Source organism: Puma concolor, chromosome D4, assembly GCF_028749965.1.
Source record: "Puma concolor isolate L17-30 chromosome D4, mPumCon1.1.hap2, whole genome shotgun sequence".
Taxonomy (NCBI): Eukaryota; Metazoa; Chordata; class Mammalia; order Carnivora; family Felidae; genus Puma; species Puma concolor.
Genome location: NC_141679.1, coordinates 55,594,215 through 55,615,249, shown reverse-complemented (window position 1 = coordinate 55,615,249; position 21,035 = coordinate 55,594,215). Strand labels below are relative to the sequence as shown.

General features: G+C 39.1%; 1 protein-coding gene across 1 annotated transcript; it reads left to right on the top strand.

Annotated features, from left to right (window-relative positions):
* Positions 1-8,232: 8,232 nt before the first annotated feature.
* On the top strand, positions 8,233-20,945 carry NDUFB6 (NADH:ubiquinone oxidoreductase subunit B6). The gene is made up of 4 exons (XM_025924496.2): positions 8,233-8,537; positions 10,902-10,994; positions 17,349-17,393; positions 20,768-20,945. Exons 1-4 carry the CDS (start codon positions 8,358-8,360, stop codon positions 20,834-20,836), a joined length of 387 nt encoding a protein of 128 aa, XP_025780281.1. The 5' UTR covers positions 8,233-8,357; the 3' UTR covers positions 20,837-20,945.
* Positions 20,946-21,035: the final 90 nt, after the last annotated feature.

Sequence of the window (21,035 nt, the reverse complement as noted above, 5' to 3'; positions counted from 1 at the left end):
TAAGAGGGTTGAGAGCTCTAACCTAAGAAGGATGCAGAATTTTAGTATAAAATGTAGCTATTATAAGATAGAATGAGGATTAGTAATAGCTTAAATGCATAGTTTACTTGTTACTTCAAGGCACAGATTTTTAAAAACTTATTATTTGGAAGAACTTCAAATATATACAAAATAGTATGTGAGAGGAGTATAATTATTCCCCCCATTTACCTATTAGACAGCATCAACAATTACCAACTCATTACTAATCTTCTTTCCTCTAAACCTCTTTCCTCCCTCTCCAATTATTTAAAGTATTTAGAAATTATGTACAATTATTTAGAAGGCATTGTGTTCTCTCACCCATAAATATTTCAGTATGCATCTGTAAGAGATAAGAACTCCTCTTTAGAAATATAACCACAATGTCATCATATAAAAAATTAACAACTATTCCTTAATATTATAAAAAATCAAAGTAGTGTTCAAATTTCCCTCATTGTTTCACACTTTAAAAAGACTTGATTGTTTTAGTTTTGTGTGTACAATAATATTGAGAAAAAGGTACAGAGATTTTCCATATCCCCCTGCTCTCTCACACATACATAGCCTCCCCCATTATCAACATCACTCACTAGAATAGTACTTTTTTTTTTTTTTTTTAACCAAGGATGAACTTACCTTGATACACCATAATCACTCGAAGTCCATAGTTTACCCTAGGGTTCACTCTTGATGTTGTACATTCTATGGGTTTGGGCAAATAACATATATCCATCATTACAATGTCACACAGAATATTTTCCTTGCCCGAAAAATCCTCTGTGTTCTGCTTATTCATACATTACCCCCTGCCCCCTGGCTTGGCAACCATTGATCTTTTTATTGTCTCCATAATTTTAGCTTTTCCAGAATGTCATATAGTGTGAGTCATACAGTATGTAGGGTTCTCAGATTGGTTCTTTCTTAGTAATACACATTTAAGTTTCGTTCATGTCTTTTCATTGGTTAGTAGCTCCTTTCTTTTTAGTGCTGAATAACACTCTTTTTTAAATGTTTTTATTTATTTTTGAGAGAGAGAAAGAGAGAAAATGAGTCAGGGAGGGGCAGAGAGAGAAGGAGACACAGAATCCGAAGCAGGCTCCAGGCTCTGAGCCTGATATGGGGCTGGAACTTGTGAACTGTGAGATCATGACATGAGGTCGGTGCTTAACCAACTGAGTCACCCAGGTGCCCTGGTGCTGAATAACATTCTACTGTCTGGATGTACTGCAGTTTATCCAATCACTTATGGAAGGAAATCTTGTTTGCTTCCAAATTTTGGCAGTTATGAATAAAGCTGCTATAAACATCTGTATGCAGATTTTGTATGGACATAAATTTTCAACTTCTTTTGTTAAATACCGTGGCATGTGATTGCTGGATCATATAGTAAGAGTATGTTTAGTTTTATAAGAAACCACCAGTCTTCCAAGGTAAGTAATATTTTGCATCCCACTGACAATGTATGCTGTTGCTTCACATTCTCACCAGCAATTTGGTGCTGTCAGGATCCCAGATTTTGGCCCTTCTAACAGTTGTATAATGGTATCTCATTGTTCTAATTTGCATTCCTTGATGACATATGATGTGGAGCATGTTTTCATATGCTTACTGGCCATCTATATATCTTCTTTAGTGAGATGTCTATTAAGATCTTTGGTCTATTTTTTACTCGAGTTGTTCATGTTCTTATTGTTGAGTTATCATCTCTTTTTTTACCTTCCAAATTTTTATTTACTTTTTCTTTTTTTTTTTTAAATTTTTTTTTTCAACGTTTATTTATTTTTGGGACAGAGAGAGACAGAGCATGAACGGGGGAGGGGCAGAGAGAGAGGGAGACACAGAATCGGAAACAGGCTCCAGGCTCTGAGCCATCAGCCCAGAGCCCGACGAGGGGCTCAAACCCATGGACCGCGAGATCGTGACCTGGCTGAAGTCGGACGCTTAACCGACTGCGCCACCCAGGCGCCCCCCAAATTTTTATTTAAATTCAAGTTAGTTAACATACATTGGAATATTAGTTTCAGGTGTAGGATTTAGTGATTCATCACTTACATATAACACCCAGTGCTCGTCACATGTGCCCTCCTTACCCATCCCCTCACCCCCTTCACCCATCCCCTCACCCACCTCCACTTCAGCAATCCTCAGTGTGTCCTCTACAGTTAAGAGTCTGTTTTATGGGTTTGCCCCTCTCTTTTATCCCCTATGTTCATCTGTTATATTTCTTAAACTCAACATCTGAGTGAAATAATATTGTTTTTGTCTTTCTGATTTATTTCACTGAGTATAATACTTTCTAGTTCCAACTACATTGTTGCAAATGGCAAGATTTAATTCTTTTTTATAGCTGAATAATATTCCATTGTATATATATACCACATCTTCTTTATCCATTCATCAGTTGATGGACATTTGGGCTCTTTCCATAATTTTTTTTTTATTTAAAAAAAAATTTTTTTTAATGTTTATTTTTATTTTGGGGACAGAGAGAGACAGAGCATGAACGGGGGAGGGGCAGAGAGAGAGGGAGACACAGAATCGGAAGCAGGCTCCAGGCTCCGAGCCATCGGCCCAGAGCCTGACGCGGGGCTCGAACTCACGGACCGTGAGGTCGTGACCTGAGCCGAAGTCGGACGCTCAACCGACTGAGCCACCCAGGCGCCCCTGGGCTCTTTCCATAATTTGGCTATTTAAATTTTTTTAAATTTAAATTATAGTTAGTTAATATACAGTGCAATATTGGTTTCAGGAGTAGAATTCAGTTATTTGTCATATACCACACCCAGTGTTCATCATCATAAGTGCCCTCCTTATACCCATCACACATCTAACTCATCCCCCACCTCCCTCCCTCCATCAACCCTGAGTTTGTTTTCTGTTAAAAGTCTCTTATGGTTTGTTTCCCTCTCCCCACCCCCCCCATATGTTCTCAAATTCCATATATGAGTGAAATCATATGGTATTTGTATTTCTCTATCTGACTTATTTCGCTTAGAATAATCCATTCTAGCTCTATCCACATGGTTGCAAATGGAAAGATTTTATTCTTTTTGATGGCTGAATAATATTCCTGTGTGTGTGTGTGTGTGTGTGTGTGTGTGTGTGTTTGTGTGTGTGTGTGTGTATGTGTACTACCTCTTCTTTATCCATTAATCAGTCAATGGACAGTTGGGCTCTCTCCATAGTTTGGCTATTGTTGATAACACTGCTATAAACATCAGGGTGCATATACCCCTTCAAATCTGTATTTTTGTATCCTTTGGGTAAATACCTAATAGTGCAATTGGTGGGTCATGGGGTAGTTCTATTTTTAAATTTTTGAGGAACCATGTAGTTCTCCAGAGTGGCTACACCAGTTTGCATTACCACCAACAGTGTAAGAGGGTCCCCTTTTCTTTGCATCCTCGCCAACACCTGTTGTTTCTTGTATTAATTTTAGCCATTCTGAAAGGTGGTATCTCATGGTTTTGATTTGTATTTCCCTTATGATGAGTGATGTTGAGCATCTTTTCATGTGTTAGACATCTGGATGTCTTTGGAAAAGTGTCTATTCATGTCTTCTGCTCATTACTTCACTGGATTGTTTGGTTTTTGGGTGTTGAGTTTGATAAGTCCTTTATAGATTTTGGATACTAACCTTTTATCAGACATGTTATTTGTAAATATCTTCTCCCATTCCATAGGCTGACTTTTGGTTTTGTTGATTGTATCCTTCACTATGCAGAAGGTTTTTATCCTGATGAGGTCCCAATAGTTCATTTTTGCTTTTGTTTTCCTTGCCTCCAGCGACACGTCTAGCAAAAAGTTGCTGTGGCCAAGGTCAAAGAGATTGCTGCTTGTTTTTTTTTCTCTAGGATTTTGATGGTAGCCTGTCTCACATTTAGGTCTCACATCCGTTTTGAATTTATGTTTGTATATGGTGTAAGAAAGTGGTCTAGTTTCATTCTTCTGCATGTTGCTGTCCAGTTTTCCCAGCACCACTTGTTAAAGAGACTGTCCTTTTTCCATTGGATATTCTCTCCTGCTTTGTCGAAGATTAGTTGACCATATAGTTGTGGGTCCATTTCTAGGTTCTCTATTTTGTTCCATTGACCTATGTGTCTGTTTTTGTGTCAGTACCATACTGTCTTGATGGTTACAGCTCTGTAATATAGTTTGAAATCTGGAATCATGATGCCTCCAGTTTTTTCTTTTTCAGTATTGTGTTGGTTATTTGGGGTCTTTTGTGGTTCCAGAGTTATCATCTCTTTTAATCTATGGGTTATCATCCCCCACCCCACCCCCACCCTGCCTCTCTCTTTCTGTTTTCCCTTCAATATATTTTTGTTTAAGAAACGGAGTTACTGGGGCGCCTGGGTGGCGCAGTCGGTTAAGCCTCCGACTTCAGCCAGGTCATGATCTCGCGGTCCGTGAGTTCGAGCCCCGCGTCAGGCTCTGGGCTGATGGCTCGGAGCCTGGAGCCTGTTTCCGATTCTGTGTCTCCCTCTCTCTCTGCCCCTCCCCCGTTCATGCTCTGTCTCTCTCTGTCCCAAAAATAAATAAACGTTGAAAAAAAAATTAAAAAAAAAAAAAAAGAAACGGAGTTACTTGTCTAGTTTCCACGGTATGGATTTTTCTGAATGTATCATTTTGGTGTTGTATAGGAATTACAGGAGTCTGTCCATGTATTTCCTTTAAATGATCTAGAAACTTCCTTTAGATCTAGAAACTTGAACAGATTCAGGTTCAATTTTTTTTTGTTTGGCAAGGTTACTTCACAGGCAGTGAGGCACTCTTCCACCAGGAGGCGCACTTACTCTCTTTTTGAGACTTAGGCAGTTTTTGATGATCATTGCATTTACTCATTAATGGTTGCAGAGTAGTGATATTCTACTTTTACCATCCCTTCTTCTTTTATCAGGTTATGCTTCTTTGATTAAATTTTTCCTTCATAAACTATTTTGTTACTCCAAGATGCAACTTATACAGAGATGCCAACTTACACAAAGTGCTTGATTTTTCCCTTTCACTTAACAGCTTTCAAAATAATGAGTTGGTTTCCTAACACCATACAAAAATGACCAATGAGTTTTTTTTTTTTAACTCATCATGAACTCATGTATGTGAATCTCTTTGATATTTTTCATTCCACTGAGGTCATTATACTTATTGATACCCAAATTCTTTTATCTTTGACCGGTGGAAGTCTATTCAAGTTGGCTCCTGAATCATTTTTTTTTTTTAAGTTTATATATTTATTTTGAGAGAGAGACAGCATGAGCCAGGGAGGGGCAGGGGCAGGGAGAGAATCCCAAGGAGGTTCTATGCTGTCAGTGTGGAGCCCAACCCAGGGCTTGATCCCATGAACTGCAGGTTCATGACCTCAGCCAAAATCAAGAGTTAGATGCTCAACCGACTGAGCCACCCAGGCGCCCCTGCTTCTGAATCCTTTTAACATGACCCAGTCTTTAAAAATTTCCCTGCTTTCTACTAAGCAAGATGTTCCTGACTTCTTTTACATTTCTTAACTCAGACCTGGAATTAGGTATTTCTCTAAGGCAGTGGTTCTCAAAGAGTGATCTGGGGACCCCTGAGAATCCCTGTGATCTTTTCATGGTATTTATGAGGCCAAAATTATTTTCATACTAATACCAACATGCTATTTTCCCTTTTTAAGTCTTATTCTCTTACAAAAGTATAGTTTTACAAGGGCTATGTGGTGTATGATATTATGATCGAATGTAGAAGTGGTTTTAAAAATTCTGCTGTCATTATTAGGCCAGACTTTAAAGAGATTTACAAAAATGTAAAACAATGGCACTCTTCTCACTAAATAATTTTTGTTAATAGATATTTTGTTATTTTAAAATCTGTTTTGGGGCGCCTGGGTGGCTCAGTAGGTTAAGCCTCCGACTTTGGCTCAGGTCGTGATCTAGCGGTCCGCGAGTTTGAGCCCCATATCTGGCTCTGTGTTGGCAGCTCAGAGCCTGGAGCCTGCTTCGGATTCTGTGTCTCCTTCTCTCTCTGCCCCTCCCCTGCTCATGCTCTGTCTCACTCTGTCTCTCAAAAATAAAAAATAAAATAAAATAAAATGTTTTAATTTCTTTTTTTATTAAAATTTTTTTTCAACGTTTTTTATTTATTTTTGGGACAGAGAGAGACAGAGCATGAACAGGGGAGGGGGAGGGGCAGAGAGAGAGGGAGACACAGAATCGGAAACAGGCTCCAGGCTCCGAGCCATCAGCCCAGAGCCTGACGCGGGGCTCGAACTCACGGACCCCGAGATCCTGACCTGGCTGAAGTCGGACGCTTAACCGACTGTGCCACCCAGGCGCCCCAAATGTTTTAATTTCTAACATCAATAGGTATAACCCATACACACAAAACCTCTTTGGGATCCTCAACAACTTTCAAAAGTTTAAGGAAATTTGAGAAGCAAAATGTTTGAGAACTGCTGTTCTGAGGAGTCCTGGTTTCTTCTAATGGAAAATGGTATTTAGAAATCACACTATAGGTGCTAGAGATGTTTATGGTTACTGGATTGGCCATTGTTTTTTAAGTCATTTCAGTGGGCAGAGCTAAGATACAATGATATATATATATATATATATATATAGATAGATAGATAGATATAGATATAGATATAGATATAGATATAGATATAGGTATATGTATGTGTATATATACATATATATACATATATAAATATAGATATCTATATATAGATATCTATATAAATATAGATATATATAGAGATATATATATAGAGAGAGACAGAGACAGAGAGAAAGTGCATGCACATGTGAGCAGGGGAGGGGGCAGATGGAGAGAGAATGTTAAGCAGGCTTCATGCTCAGCATGGAACCCAGTGTGGGGTTTGATCCCACGACCCTGCGATCATGACCTGAGCCGAAATCGAGTCAGATGCTCCTCACTGAGCCACCCAGGTGTCCCAAATAAACATATTTAAAGATAAAATACATCACGAATTGTTACTGAGTTTTTTATTCAAATTCAGGCCTTCAGAGTTTTTACTTAAAGTCATACAATTTACATTTGTAACTGCTTTCTCCCGTTACAAAAATTCCAGTGTAAATGTTTACTTTCAGTGTCACATTAATAATACCACCACTACCAATATATATTACCTAAAATAATTTAAGATTTTTTTTTTTGAAGTTCCTCTGTCTTTGAGGCATACCTCTCTATAGACGTACAGTAATTTGATGGATTAAATTTACTCAAAATGGTGTGTGTTTTGGGGGTTATGACACCTGGCAGATCAGTTAGATTCATGTGTTTTTAGTTTTGATTGTTAGAGGAGATTTTGTAAATTTAATTTTGTTTTACAAAAGTATAAAATGTTTACACGGTTCTAGAGTCAAATCTGTTACATAGGATATATACAGAGATGCCTAGCTTCTATCCCTATCTCCTCTATCCTATTCCCTTTCTCCCCCAATAGCAATAGTTTCCTTCACATTATTTTTCAAATTTAATTGAAAATTAAATTTCTCTTTTTGGATAAAAGGTAGCATACTATATACACTTCCCTCCACTTAGTTTTTTTTTTTTTTTCACTTAACAGTAGATTCTAGAGATCACTCTACAGTTGTGTATAGACCAGAGAATTGCATTATTGCACCATAATTTCTTCAACCAGCCCACCATTGAGGAATTTCCAGTATTTTATTGTAAATAGTGCTGCAGTGAATATTCGTGCACATTCTTTTCATATTTTTACCACTGCATCTTTTGGATACAGTCCTCGAAGTGGAATTTCTGGTCAAAGCATGAACGGGTCCAATTCTGTTAGATATTAAGCTACTCTTTTTTTGACCCCGCAGTACAGATAAAGAAACAGATTGAGACTGCTCAAGGTCACTTTACCAGTCACTGACACAGCTGGCACTTAAACTCGGAAGTAACGTTCTCCACAGACTCTCAAGTATAGTCATGGGAAGAGGAGTACCAAGGTGGGAGAGGGAAGTGAAGAATTTGCATTTGGACGTCCCATTCACTGAATCACATATTCTCATCCTTCCAAGTCTCAGCACACCACTCTAGCCCTCCGACCTCTCTCGCTTCTTTTCGTCACTTTCCCCCCCTCCAACCACAACTAAGGCGCACCGACCATCCACCCGCAAGTAACCTGGGCGGGTAAAGATTTCCTGCAAGCCCAGCCCCTGCGCCGAGGTTGGAGCCGCTGCGGAGGCAGGACCAGAGTGACGTCATAACGGCGCGCCGCTCCCGAACGTCCGCGCAAGGTCGCCTCAGAAGGGGGGTGGCGCGCGCCTAAGTGAGAAGACCCTGGTCGGGGAAGCGCCGTGTCCTGCCTCGGTACCAGGGGCGACATGTCGGGGTACACGCCCGATGAGAAACTGCGGCTGCAGCAGCTCCGAGAGCTGAGAAGGCGATGGTTAAAGGACCAAGAACTGAGCCCCCGGGAGCCGGTGCTGCCCCCGCAGAGGGTGTGGCCTATGGAGAGATTCTGGAATAAGTTTTTGCAGGACCAGGCCCCCTGGAAGAAGGTGGTGAGTGACAAACCATCCTCGCACTGATACACCCCGCCGCGACCCCCAGCCTGGCCGCTCGACGCCTGCTTATTATAGACACACCAAGGACTGACATCACTCTGGGCCCGCAAATCCCTGTAGTTCCCTGAGGGAGAACCAGGTTCAACCGAGACTCAGGTTTAATAGGGACGCTCTCTTGTCCCAAGAGTCCTGGGCTGGGAGTTCTGGAGTTCAGGAGTGTGTATGGCTTCGGGAGAGCCCTTTCGCTGTCATGTGTGATGCGAAGGAGGCGAATCTTTGCTTAGGTTTTACAGAATGATAGGAGGATTCCTTGAGTGAAAATTATGTGATTTTAGTATTTAAAGACACCTGCCTGCTTTTTAAAAGTTGAGGTTATAGAGACTAACACTACACCCAACTGACCAGAAGGCACAATGACTCTCTAACTGGTAGTACAGCCCCCATGTGATCACCATAAAAGATAAGAGTCCTACTTGTATGCTTATTGAGTAATATTCAAGAGCCACCCTTCTGAACAACCACTATGTACTTCTGACACATTGTTTAATTTGCAAATGCCATTTCTGGACTTCACACTGGAGAAAATCACTCATTTAAGAGCTGTATTTTAAGGGTCTCTGGATATTTTCTTGAAGTTATTCATTAAATTACATTAGTTTAAGTGATGAACACTATATCTCAGAATTGCTTTCAATAAGCTGTAACATTGGCTGATAATGATGGTAATAATACTATTAAGTAACACTTGGGTGCTAACTTTCTGCCTTGGATTTTGCTGAGCATTTCTCATGTGTTACTTTCTTTACTTCTGTAAGGTAAGGTAGACACTACTTTTTTTTCTTTTTAATTTTTTTCTTTTTTTTTTTGGTGTTTATTTATTTTTGAGAGAGACAGAGTGTGAGTAGGGGCCGAGAGAGAGAGACAGACAGAATCTGGAGCAGGCTCCAGGCCCTGAGCCATCAGCTCAGAGCCCAACACAGGGCTCAAACTCACAAACTGTAAGATCATGACCCAAGCCCAAGTTGGAGGCCTAACCAACCGAGCCACCTGGGCGTCCCGGGTAGACACTACTTCTAATCCTTATTTTAAATGTGTGGAAAATGAGGCCTACAGAAATTGAATGATATACCCATAGTCACAGAGCCAAGAATTGAAGGAGTTCACATTGAGATCCTCGTGTATCTACTTCTTCCTGTGCTACCAAGTCTTATGCACATTTTTCTCAGAAAGTCGTATTAGATACTTATTTATGATGGTAAAATTAAATTGATTCAACCCTCCTCTCACCCTTTGTATCCCTGACACTACTTGTTGATTTTGGCAGCTACCTGGTTGGAAGTTGACATTCCACCCATCAGCCAGCGATGAAAGGAAGTAAATGATTGTTGGAGTCTGATTTACCTTCCTTTGAGTTAATTTTTCTTCCATAATCAGATGTACTGTAATACCTAGAGTCTAGTTAGTCCTTTCCCTGGTAAGATAGGTGTGTTGCAGTCAAATTGGCTGTCATGGAAAAATTCCATTTTTACCTCTATTTTGCCTTTCTCTTTTAAGATAGTGTTCCTGAAGGCATCTCAAAGTGAGCTTGGAACACCCTGTCTCAATATGTAAAACATTCTTTTTCGAGCTTTGGTGTGCTCAAGGTTGTCTGTCTTACACCTAGAATGATGCATGTGTGTTGACTGTGGATGTCTGAAATTGATACGTAAATTGACTTTACCTGAAAAATTCTGTAGGTTTGATTACTCTCGTTAAATCAATTAAAACTATTCTTTCATTATTTTTGCCATGTTTTATCTAACAAGCTTATATTAAGGATTTTTTTTTGTAGTCTTTAAAATCTCTATATATCTATAAATATCTTACTGTAGCTTTGCAAAATGTTGCTTGCCTTAAGCCTTGTTTGCTCTGAACTCTGTAGATATCCCCTAGCAGGCCCTGTGTTTAATAAAAATATTTCAGTGGGTGAGGTTAATTACAGACTGTAGTAAATATGTAGTATGTAGGCATTTAAAAATAATCATGACAGGGGCGCCTGGGTGGCGCAGTCGGTTGAGCGTCCGACTTCAGCCAGGTCACGATCTCGCGGTCCGTGAGTTCGAGCCCTGCGTCAGGCCCTGGGCTGATGGCTCGGAGCCTGGAGCCTGTTTCCGATTCTATGTCTCCCTCTCTCTCTGCCCCTCCCCCGTTCATGCTCTGTCTCTCTCTGTCCCAAAATAAAAAAAAAAAAAAAAAAAAAAAAAAAAAACGTGGAAAAAAAAATAAAAATAATCATGACATTATTATATCATTGATGCTTTTTTCCTGCCACAGGCATAAAAAAATGGGATATCTGTTTATGTATGTTTCTTTTCCCTCCAGATTTATAAGGCATATGGACACAGTATCTTTGCTTTTACTCATGTACTTATACCTGCCTGGATTATTCATTATTATATCAAATATCATGTGAATGTAAGTATGTTTTAAGTATGTATTTTTCAAAATTTATTTTTGATATTATACAAAATTATTTCCCATGTGGGCATGCCTTACCCTGCTTTACTTAGTGGAAATAATCTGCACTTATAACTGGTTTTGAACTACTTTGAACCCTTTTAGGTAAAAGGTTTAATGAAACTTAAGTATGGTTTTTCAAAAAATTAATCTTTATATTAGTTGATTACAATGTGAAATGAGTTTTCTCATAAAAATAGTGTTTAAATGATCAGAATGTAGTTGACCTAATAATACTGGTGTGAACTTGGGGTTCCAAGTAGGAAGCAAGAAAAGAATTTCTGCTCCTTTGTTTGAACATAGATGTGATATAAGATACAATTCAAATCAGACAAAGGTTATCTTTGTCATCATTCCATTTCTCTTTTCTTCATTCTATCTGATTTTTCATGATTTTCTTTCTTTAGAATCCATGATCCCCAAAAGCTTGAACTTTGTCATGAAAAGATCTTGCATGTAGTGATTGAACTGAGCCAGTTGCCACATTTTAAAGCTGAGGGATAGTCTGGTATAGGGTGTTGGATCCAAGGCAGGGTGAGGAAGGATTGCGCTTGGGGGAGTGGCATGGAGGGGAGAGGAGTGGTGGCTGCCCAGCATGGGATGTCATAACCCAAATAGAGTGAATGGGGCATTCTTGTACCCACTGAAGATACTGGGTCCTGGGAAGAGGGAAAGTTTGGAGGGGGAAGGTTAGTGAATATACTTGTTTGGAGAGCAGCAGTGGTCATTAACCTTGGGTAGGATATTGGAACCTGAGCAAGGGGAAGAGGACATCTGGAAGAAAGGTGGTTTGGGGCAATGATGGAGGAGGCAATCTATAGTAAGATCTCAGGACTGGAATGAGGTGAGGTTATTTATCCTGGAGTGTGGTGGTAGTGACAGGAGATTGGTTATAGGAGAATGATTCAAATAAGTACATACATTGATGATAATGAGACCCGGAATTCTCATGTCAGAAAAGGGACTTACACACGTGGAAAGATAGAAAACCCTGTGGTACTGGAATGGAATTGGAATTTTTTGGTATAAACTCAAGGTTTTTAATGTGTATTGATACAGAATTCTATATATAAATGTGGGTATTCCCTAGGTCTGTCCACTGACAGGCCTGGTTGCTGTGCTACCACATGGTAATTAACATATCTAGCAGCCTGGTCTTATTTTCTAAATTCTCCACTGAAAGGATCCTGAGCTCTTTGGAGAAATGGCCAATTCCAGAGCTGGGGCAGGAAAAGTATAAAGTGAACTTATTGTACTCATCTGCACTCCCGCAGGACAATGTGAGCATCAAAATAACTAATGATAGGGGTGCCTGGGTGGCTCACTTGATTGAGTGTCCAGCTTCAGCTCAGGTCATGGTCTCATGGTTTGTGAGTTCAAGCCCCATATCGGGTTCGCTGCTGCCAGCGCTGAGCCCACTTTGGATCCTCTGCCCCTCTCTCTCTCTGCCCCTCTCCCACTCATGCTGTCTCTTGCTCTTTCTCTCTCTCTCAAAAATGAATAAACATTAAAAAAAAATAACTAATGATAGTTAGTTATAACTGAATAAATAAAATGCAAAACCATGAGTGCACACATATACAAAAAATTAATAAATGGGTAGAGGAGACCATTTTTTTTGTACAGTAGATTGCTAAATATTAAATGGACAAGGACAGGGGCGCCTGGGTGGCGCAGTCGGTGAAGCGACCGACTTCAGCCAGGTCACGATCTCGCGGTCCGTGAGTTCGAGCCCCGCGTCGGGCTCTGGGCTGATGGCTCAGAGCCTGGAGCCTGTTTCCGATTCTGTGTCTCCCTCTCTCTCTGCCCCTCCCCCGTTCATGCTCTGTCTCTCTCTGTCCCAAAAAAAATAAACGTTGAAAAAAAAATAAATGGACAAGGACTGATACAATTAGAAAAGTCACCACTTGAGAATCATCAAAGTAACATTTTCTTCAGCCAGAGAACATCAAAAGTTGCTAACGTTAATCTCAAAATACCTATCTTCACCATACTTATTTGTTACAACTAATGGGACAGACTGGAAATGTGTACTGCTTGATAGGGTGCAGTGAGAAAACAGCATCAAGCATGTGCTATTCCTGCCAAAAATGTTTAACCTGAAGCTAATCATAAGACAAAAATGAGGGACTTCTCTGTGTAGTAATTGGCTTGTTACCTTCCAAAGTATCAAGATTGTGAAAGTTAAAGAATGACTGAAGATTTGTTCTAGATTGAAGACTTAAAGAGGCATGTCAGCTGAATCCAGCTGTTGATTGATGGCATAATCTGCTTAAAAGAACAAAGATGGCATTGGCATTCAGAATTTTAGAACCTACCACAATGGAGAACAAGTTCTGTAAGAGAGGATTTTCTGAGAATTCCAAACAATTATTGAGACAGTTGGTAACATTTGAATGGGTTCTTTAGACTAGATAGAAGGTAGTAAATGTATCAATAATGAAACAGATTAATTTCTTGATCTTGATGTCTGTATTGTGATTATTTTAAGAATATTATTCTTATTTGTAGGCAATACTAAAGTAATATTTGCAGCTTACTGAAGTGATTCAGGAAAAAATTATTTTTATAATTCTTTTTTTTTTTTTAAGTTTTATTTATTTGTTTTGGGACAGACAAAGAGTAGGGGGGGAGCAGAGAGAGAGGGAGAGAATCCTGAGTAGGCTCCACACTGTCAGCACACAGCCTGATGCGCATGAACCGCAAGATCATGACATGATCTTGATGTGAGCCAAAGTCAGATGCTTAACTGGCTGGGCCACCGAGAGGCACCCCTATTTTTATAATTCTTACAGCTTATTGTAAGTACAGAATTACTAAAAGATAAAACAAAAGTTAGGGACTGCCTAAACAAATTGTAGATAATCCAGTTGAGGTTGGCTTTCTGTTAGCATGTTGAAAGGAGAGTCAAAATAAATAATTGGTATTCTCAGAAAATTCCCTTTAACGTGACTTGTTCTCTCTTGATTGCATGGTCTCTTTAAATTCTGATTGCTGACATCATTTTTGTTCTCTTCATTAAGCAGATTATGTTCATTAATCAACAAAAACTGAGTGCCTAGTATATCATCTTCCTTTATTGCTCTGGAAAGAGTATACAAGATAAACTTCCTGACCTTAAAGAGTTTATAGTGAGGTTGAAAGATGGGTATGATTTGGGTAAGAGTATGGAAGAGAAAAGATCCTAGCTAGAAAGAAAGATAAGGAGTCGGTAGTGTGCGTATCATATCTACCCAAGACTGAGGAGGCAACTGGAATAGCAGGTCTCTTGGTTCAGTGGGCTGGGACCATTTAGTGGAAACTCTTGAAAGCTAGGCAGAGGAGGTTAAACCTTATCTGGTAGGCAGTGAGAAGCTTTCCATTTTCAATAGTGATTGGTAAAAGTGCTATATTTAGGAAAACCTAAAAAAAACCCACATTGATATGATGGGGTAATTGGAGGGAGGAAAGTACCAAAATCAGGCAAATCAGCTAAAGGCTCTGTTGCAGTTTTGTAGGTGTTAGTTGATGAGAATCTGGTTAGGGTGAAGATAGCAGGAATGAAAAAGAAAAGTAGAGGCAGAAGACATTTAAAAAAAAATTTTTTTTTAACGTTTATTTATTTTTGAGACAGAGAGAGACAGAGCATGAACGGGGGAGGGTCAGAGAGAGGGAGACACAGAATCTGAAACAGGCTCCAGGCTCCGAGCTGTCAGCACAGAGCCCGACGCGGGGCTCGAACTCACGGACCGCGAGATCATGACCTGAGCCGAAGTCGGCCGCTTAACCGACTGAGCCACCCAGGCGCCCCAGAAGACATTTTTTAAAGAAGACGTAGCTCAAGTTAAGTTGGGGATGAAACCAAAGTTCAGAGACACTTGTGACTAGAATTTCTAGCCTTGGAAGTTTTAAGTAGTGTTTTGGAAAGGAGTAAATTTGTGTGGGAGCATGTGCTGCCACATCAGTTTTAGGGATATCCGAGTAGACATGGCCTGTCTTCTGTGTTAGAAACATGAAATTTAGTGGAGGCTAGTGGGAATTAGAGTTGGACTTTAGTGTTTTCACTTTGTAAACCAACAGAAAATCTTTCTGCAACTGTTAAGGGGTGGGTGGCGGCAAACAAATGTATATGTCTAAGGGTAAGAGTATAGCTTATGTTTCTCTTGTTGCTGGGCTTAAACAAAATTTTATATTTATGTTCATCTTCAAGTCCATAGCCCATTTCATATCATTATATGTCTGTTATTTTTTTCACTGTCTCAACATGCAAGACTCTACAGAAGAAAAAAATGTTACTACTTTCTTGTCAGTGCACGTTTTTTTTTAACATCCAAGAGTGGTTTTTATGCGCAGAAAGAACTGTTCACAGTTACCTGGAATATAAATTAAAATTCATTTTGTTAGTTTCAAATTTAAAAACAATTCTTTAAACTCGGTTTTAAAATTTTATTAAACTATTTGTACATCTAGTAAAATGTGAAGTCTCCTTTCTTCTTACTATGTTTGGATTAATTCAAGTTGAACTCAACTAAAACAATTCCACTTACAAATATACTATATTATATGTTTTAAGCTGCATTTATGCATTTGTATTTATATGTTGAATTATATTTTTAAGCATATGTAGGGCAAATTAATGACCCTAAGAAGCAAAATCTTTTTGAACTCACAATCACAAGCTTAAATCAATTATCCATTTTAACTAGGATCCTAAAACTGATTTTTTAGAACCTCTAATAGCCAGACTGATTACCTTAAACATTACACATGTTCTAAATAACAGACTACTGTATATGGATTATGCCCATGCTTTAAGAACGTACTAAATTTGACATTTACTTGTTTATACTCTAGGTTTAATCTTTGTTATATCTATATTTAACTAAATTTTTCTAGGATTGAAAAGTCATTTATCTCCTAAGAGAAGTAAATTTAACAAACTGCAGTTACTGGGTTGACAATTCATGACATTAGTATGGTTGCTTATCTGAGGTAGTCCTACTTCCAGGTGATTTTTCCTGAGCCACAAATGGACATGATTAGTTAAAGGTTTTGTTACTAGAGGTCCCAAGGCCTCTCCCTTACCTTATTCTTCCTCTGGATTTGGGCAGGTCTGCATCCTCATTAATGTTGCAGCCAGTTTGCTTCAGCTAACACCTTTAGTGACTGAATTTTACATTCTTTCGAGGCACATTTCAATGTTTTCTTGCCTCTGGCCACAGTACTTAAAGACATTTTAATGTATTTACATTGTATTTTGAGTTTATCTCCTGCATTTGGCTCTAGTTTCCTTTAGTCTTACATTATGTCAATTATCTTTTAGTAAAATTTTGTTGGTGTGGTATCTTGTGCAAATGTGTATACTTAATAAATACATTTATTTAACAAACATTTATTTAGCATCTCTTATATGCAAGGCACTGTTCTAAACACAGGGATATAGCAGTGAACAAAGCAGATTGAGTCTCTACCCTCATGCACTGTTTAGTCTTGGAGACTGGCAATAAATAGATAAACAAAGAGGCATGTAATATTATAGGAGGTTATAAATCTATAGAAGGAAAACTAAGCAGGGTAAGATGAGGCCTCTGTGGGGAAGTGCTGTTTGAAGAGAAACATAAATGAAATGAGGATATGAACCAAGCAGGTATCTAGAAGAGCATTTCAGGTAGAGGAATCATTAATGTATAAGGGCCCTGTGGCACAAGCAGGCCCAGCTGATTGGATGAATAGCAAAGGAACCACTGTGGCTACAATACAGAGAAAGCAGAGAGACATCAGAGAGGTAACCAAGGGCCAGATTGTGTAGGGTCTTAGAGATCACAGCAAGGACTTTGGCCTTTGCTGTAGAAATTGCCAAACTTTAAGCAGAAGATTGGTACATCTTAAAAGAATCTCTGCCTCTGTGTTGGGAACAGACTAAGAAGGCATGCACCAATGCTGGGACACTAGCAGGTGAAAAAAGTGATAGAGGCTTGAACAAGAGTAGTAGTACTAGAGGTGGTGAGAAACAGTTGGATTCAAGATATAATCTCAACATTATAAACTCAACAGGATCTGCTGAGGAATTGAGGTTTTTGGTCTTTGTAACTGGGAAAACGAAAGTGCCATTTGCTGCAATAGGGGACCATTTGGGGCTGAGAGATGTTACAAGTTGGACCTGGTTAAGTTTGAGATGACGAGTAGAGATAGCCAAGTAAAGATCTTGAGTAAACAATTGAACGTATGAGTCTGGAGTTGGGTGAAAGTTTGGGATTTAAGTTAAAAATCTGGAATATGATTTATTTTAGAAACTCTAAAACCATAATTAACAGAGCATTACTTTTATTGCAGGCAAAACCATATGCCATTGTTGAAAGGAAGCCCAGAATATTCCCAGTAAGTCTTAATGTCTCTGATTTTTCTTTTATTAGTTTTCTCTCTTCTTTCTCTCCCTAAGTGATCATTAAAATGTTCCTTTCTTCTCAGTGTCATTGTAAGTGCCTGTTTTGTATATTCTTGTAAAGAAAAAATAGGAAATATTGTAAGGCAGAAGGTACAGTTGAAAATGGGAGGTGGAAGCATTTCTTTTGAAGCTGGCTATAAAACTTGTTGTATGACCTTTGTAGTCCTAAAGTGAACTGAAGGTACCAACAGTTTTTCACTGGTACCCTGTTTCATGTAGTGCCTGAGCAGACACTTGGGCATAGTAACAGCAACTGAAATGCTCCTTCAGTAATTCCAAACTATCATTTCTTCTGGCAGTTGACCTTAACCTCTCCATCTGTGAATTTAAAATGTGTTAATGTGTACTTTAAGTTTTGGGATGTGAATATGTAAGCTATTATCCTAATTTAAAATGAGTGTTTTCAGCATTAAAAGATTACTTAACCAACAGTTGGTATTTTTACTGGTTGTCTGTGAGGTTATTGTTTAGCATGGCAAAATACAGATTATGTTCTTGTCCTATTTCTAGTCATACATAATGAACTACCATCAATCTCTAAGTTCTATACTTTAAAAAAACAGAACTGTGTTGGTTCTTGCTTCAACCAAATGACACAGTCACAATAATACATTATCGTCTGCAAGAAGGGAATTTTAGGGTGAACCACCAAAATTGGCTAACCCTTCAGTTGGAAATAGGGAATTTCTTCTATATTTCATTGTGTATAATTAATGTGTGTCAGGGCCTATGTAGTCTCAAAATAGGAAATTATCTTACTAGTTTCATCAGTTGGGTAATTTATTTAATCTTCCATTGACATATCTGTTTATTATTTATTTTGCTAGTACTGTTCAAAAGAAAAGAAGGGTGAGGCTCTTTTTAGAAGACCAAAGTGATGGTCTCTTAAATGCTATGGAGCATTTAGCATGCCTAGTTCTGTTGTGTTTTTTTTGCCACTGTGGTTCTTTGTTTCTGTGCCATTGATCCCTTTAAGAAGCTTCCTCTGTGAGGACTTAAAGAATGATCATTTGTACATATATTAGAATAGGATAGGCACTAACCCTCAGATGTCAGTGGCTTAACAAATCAACGGTCTGTTTCTTACTGACAGCACAGACTGATGTCCATCATGCAGTCCTCCACAACCTTATAGGTATGCCATCTGGAATATGAGCTTCTAAAGATCATGTCAGGGAAAGACAGGGGTGGATATCTCAGGAGGATCTTAAGGTCTAACCTTGGAAGTAGCTTACATCACTTCTCTTCAGATCCTGTTGTCCAGAACTCATTGTTATTGTTCCACGGATCTCTGTGCTTTTTTGTATTTCCCAGCCTACCATGCTTGGAGTCGGTGCCAGTCCACCCTTCTCATTACTGAATAGCTCTTTGCTTCCTTCTCCCTACACATAAAACACAGTTCCTTTCTGGAGAGAAATCCCGCAGTCCCATACCATCACTGCAACCAGCCCCAAATGCATGATCTCCAGATGTTGCACAGTAGTATCTGGTAGGTTTAGATGTGACTTCTCTTGGAGATCTGAGGATTAGTGAACTAAGAAGGTTACTTAACTGTATCCCTTCTTTAACCCCTGCCACCCATTGTTCAGTGGTGGAATTCGGACAGTAGAGCAGTCACTAGTTCTTGGCAATTCTGAAATGCCAGTGATCAAACATGAAGACTCCTAACCCCCCATGTGCAGTAAGTTACCTGAATGGGCACTAATTTTGTTTCTGGAAGGAATACCTTTGTTCATTGTTCTTCCTGGCCCCTGGCTTTGTTTAGGGTTTGTTTTGTTTTCTTTTCCATTATCAACCTAGACCATGTCTCAAATGCGTACTGGCAAGTATGCTCTTAGGGTTGTACAGCCTTTAAAATCTGCCTTCTGCTTAAGGTTGAGTGCCAGAGGCTTTTGTTGCCTATATGTTTGGCTTCTTTGACCATCCAGTTCCCAAAACAGTTGGTAGGTATGGAAAGAAAAATACGTGATGGGAGCCCATTTGCTTGTAGTCAGTCCTCTATGCATCTGTGCTTTGTGTAGTTACGAAGTTCTCTCATTTCTTTGATGTTCATGCAACTGCATCTTCAACTCCATGGCAACTGTGTGGAGGACATCTGAGACACTGATTCAAGATCTTATCTTTGCCATAGGAGAGTTCTTCTGTTTATTGAGTTTTACTGGGTCTCTGATCTCAGGATCTCTTCAGTGTTAGCTCTCAGTGTTTAGAGATTCAGAAGCAGTATGATTTTCCAATACTGCAAGGTCCTGAATTTTTTTATTCTTTCCATTTTTATTCCTCCTCTTAAATCAGCCACTTTTTGCCTAAGCTCCTGTTTCTTAAAGTACGTTCCCAAGGCAGCTGGTAGTAATCAAAGACATACTGTAACTTTTTTCAGCTACTTCTAAGACCTCAATTCACTAGAGGCTCTGCTTCCAAGTTACTACTGCCTTTTGTTTCCATCTTTTAGCCTCCCATGCCATTGTCCTTGCCTCCACTGTTCAGCCAGTGCAGATTGGTTCGATTTTTATTACAGTGGCATTAGTACCACTTCAGGGTACCAATTTCTGTGTTAGGATAATGCTAACTGTGTAACAAACTACCCCTCCAATGTATAATGACTTCAACAGTAAAAGTGTATTTCTTCATCAGATAACAGTCCTGAACATTACCAGGTCAAGGAATGGCAAGGGTGGGGTTGGGGTAATTCTAGTCTACCCAGTTATTCATGGACTGTGAGACTGACAGAATCTATTTTAAAACACAAAGCTGGAACTAAATCTAAGTAATTTGCCTAAAATTACACAGCTTCTTAGTGAAGGTTCCAGGATTCTTACCACCTGGTTCTGGCTCCAAAGCCCATGCCCTTTCTCCCACATAGATTGTATTTAGGTTTGAAAAGATGCCTGAACCAGCTACCCTGGCAAAGTTTGCATTCTGTCCCTCATATCTGAGCCTAATGGTAAACTGGTGATTGCCTAACACATTCAGTTGCTGGGAATACATAACTTCTTTTTAGGGCTTTTCCTTTTTCTTGGGGCCATGCAAAATAAACATCTCTGTCACTTTGTGAAGACCACTTTCATGCCCTTTCTGGACGTTTTGTTTGAGTGAAACTTTCCCGTATACTTCTTTCACTTATGCTTCCCCTTCACTTATACCTTAAGATTTTGAATATTGCTCATCTTTGACAGCTTCTACTTTGTCTAAGTCCTTTTCAAAGTGTGAATGCCAGAACTGAACTACATTTTCCTTGTGAGGTCTGACCAAGTGGAACTATCACCTCTGCAGGCAAGATTTTTCTACTAATTCATCTTTGTTTTTTTAGGGTGATACAATTCTGGAGACTGGAGAAGTAATTCCACCAATGAAAGAATTTCCTGATCAGCATCACTGAAGATTACTTTAATATTTCAAAGGCATATAAGCCCAAGTTTGTTGCTGCATTACTGTATTTACTGAATATATTTTCTGGAAAAGTAACTTTAATAAAGTTTACTCTGAGATATGTGTTGTCGTTTTCTTCCCAAATATTGTACAGTTTGCAACTCTGAATTATTTAACAATAAATAAAAACTTGACAAGCTAAAAAAAAA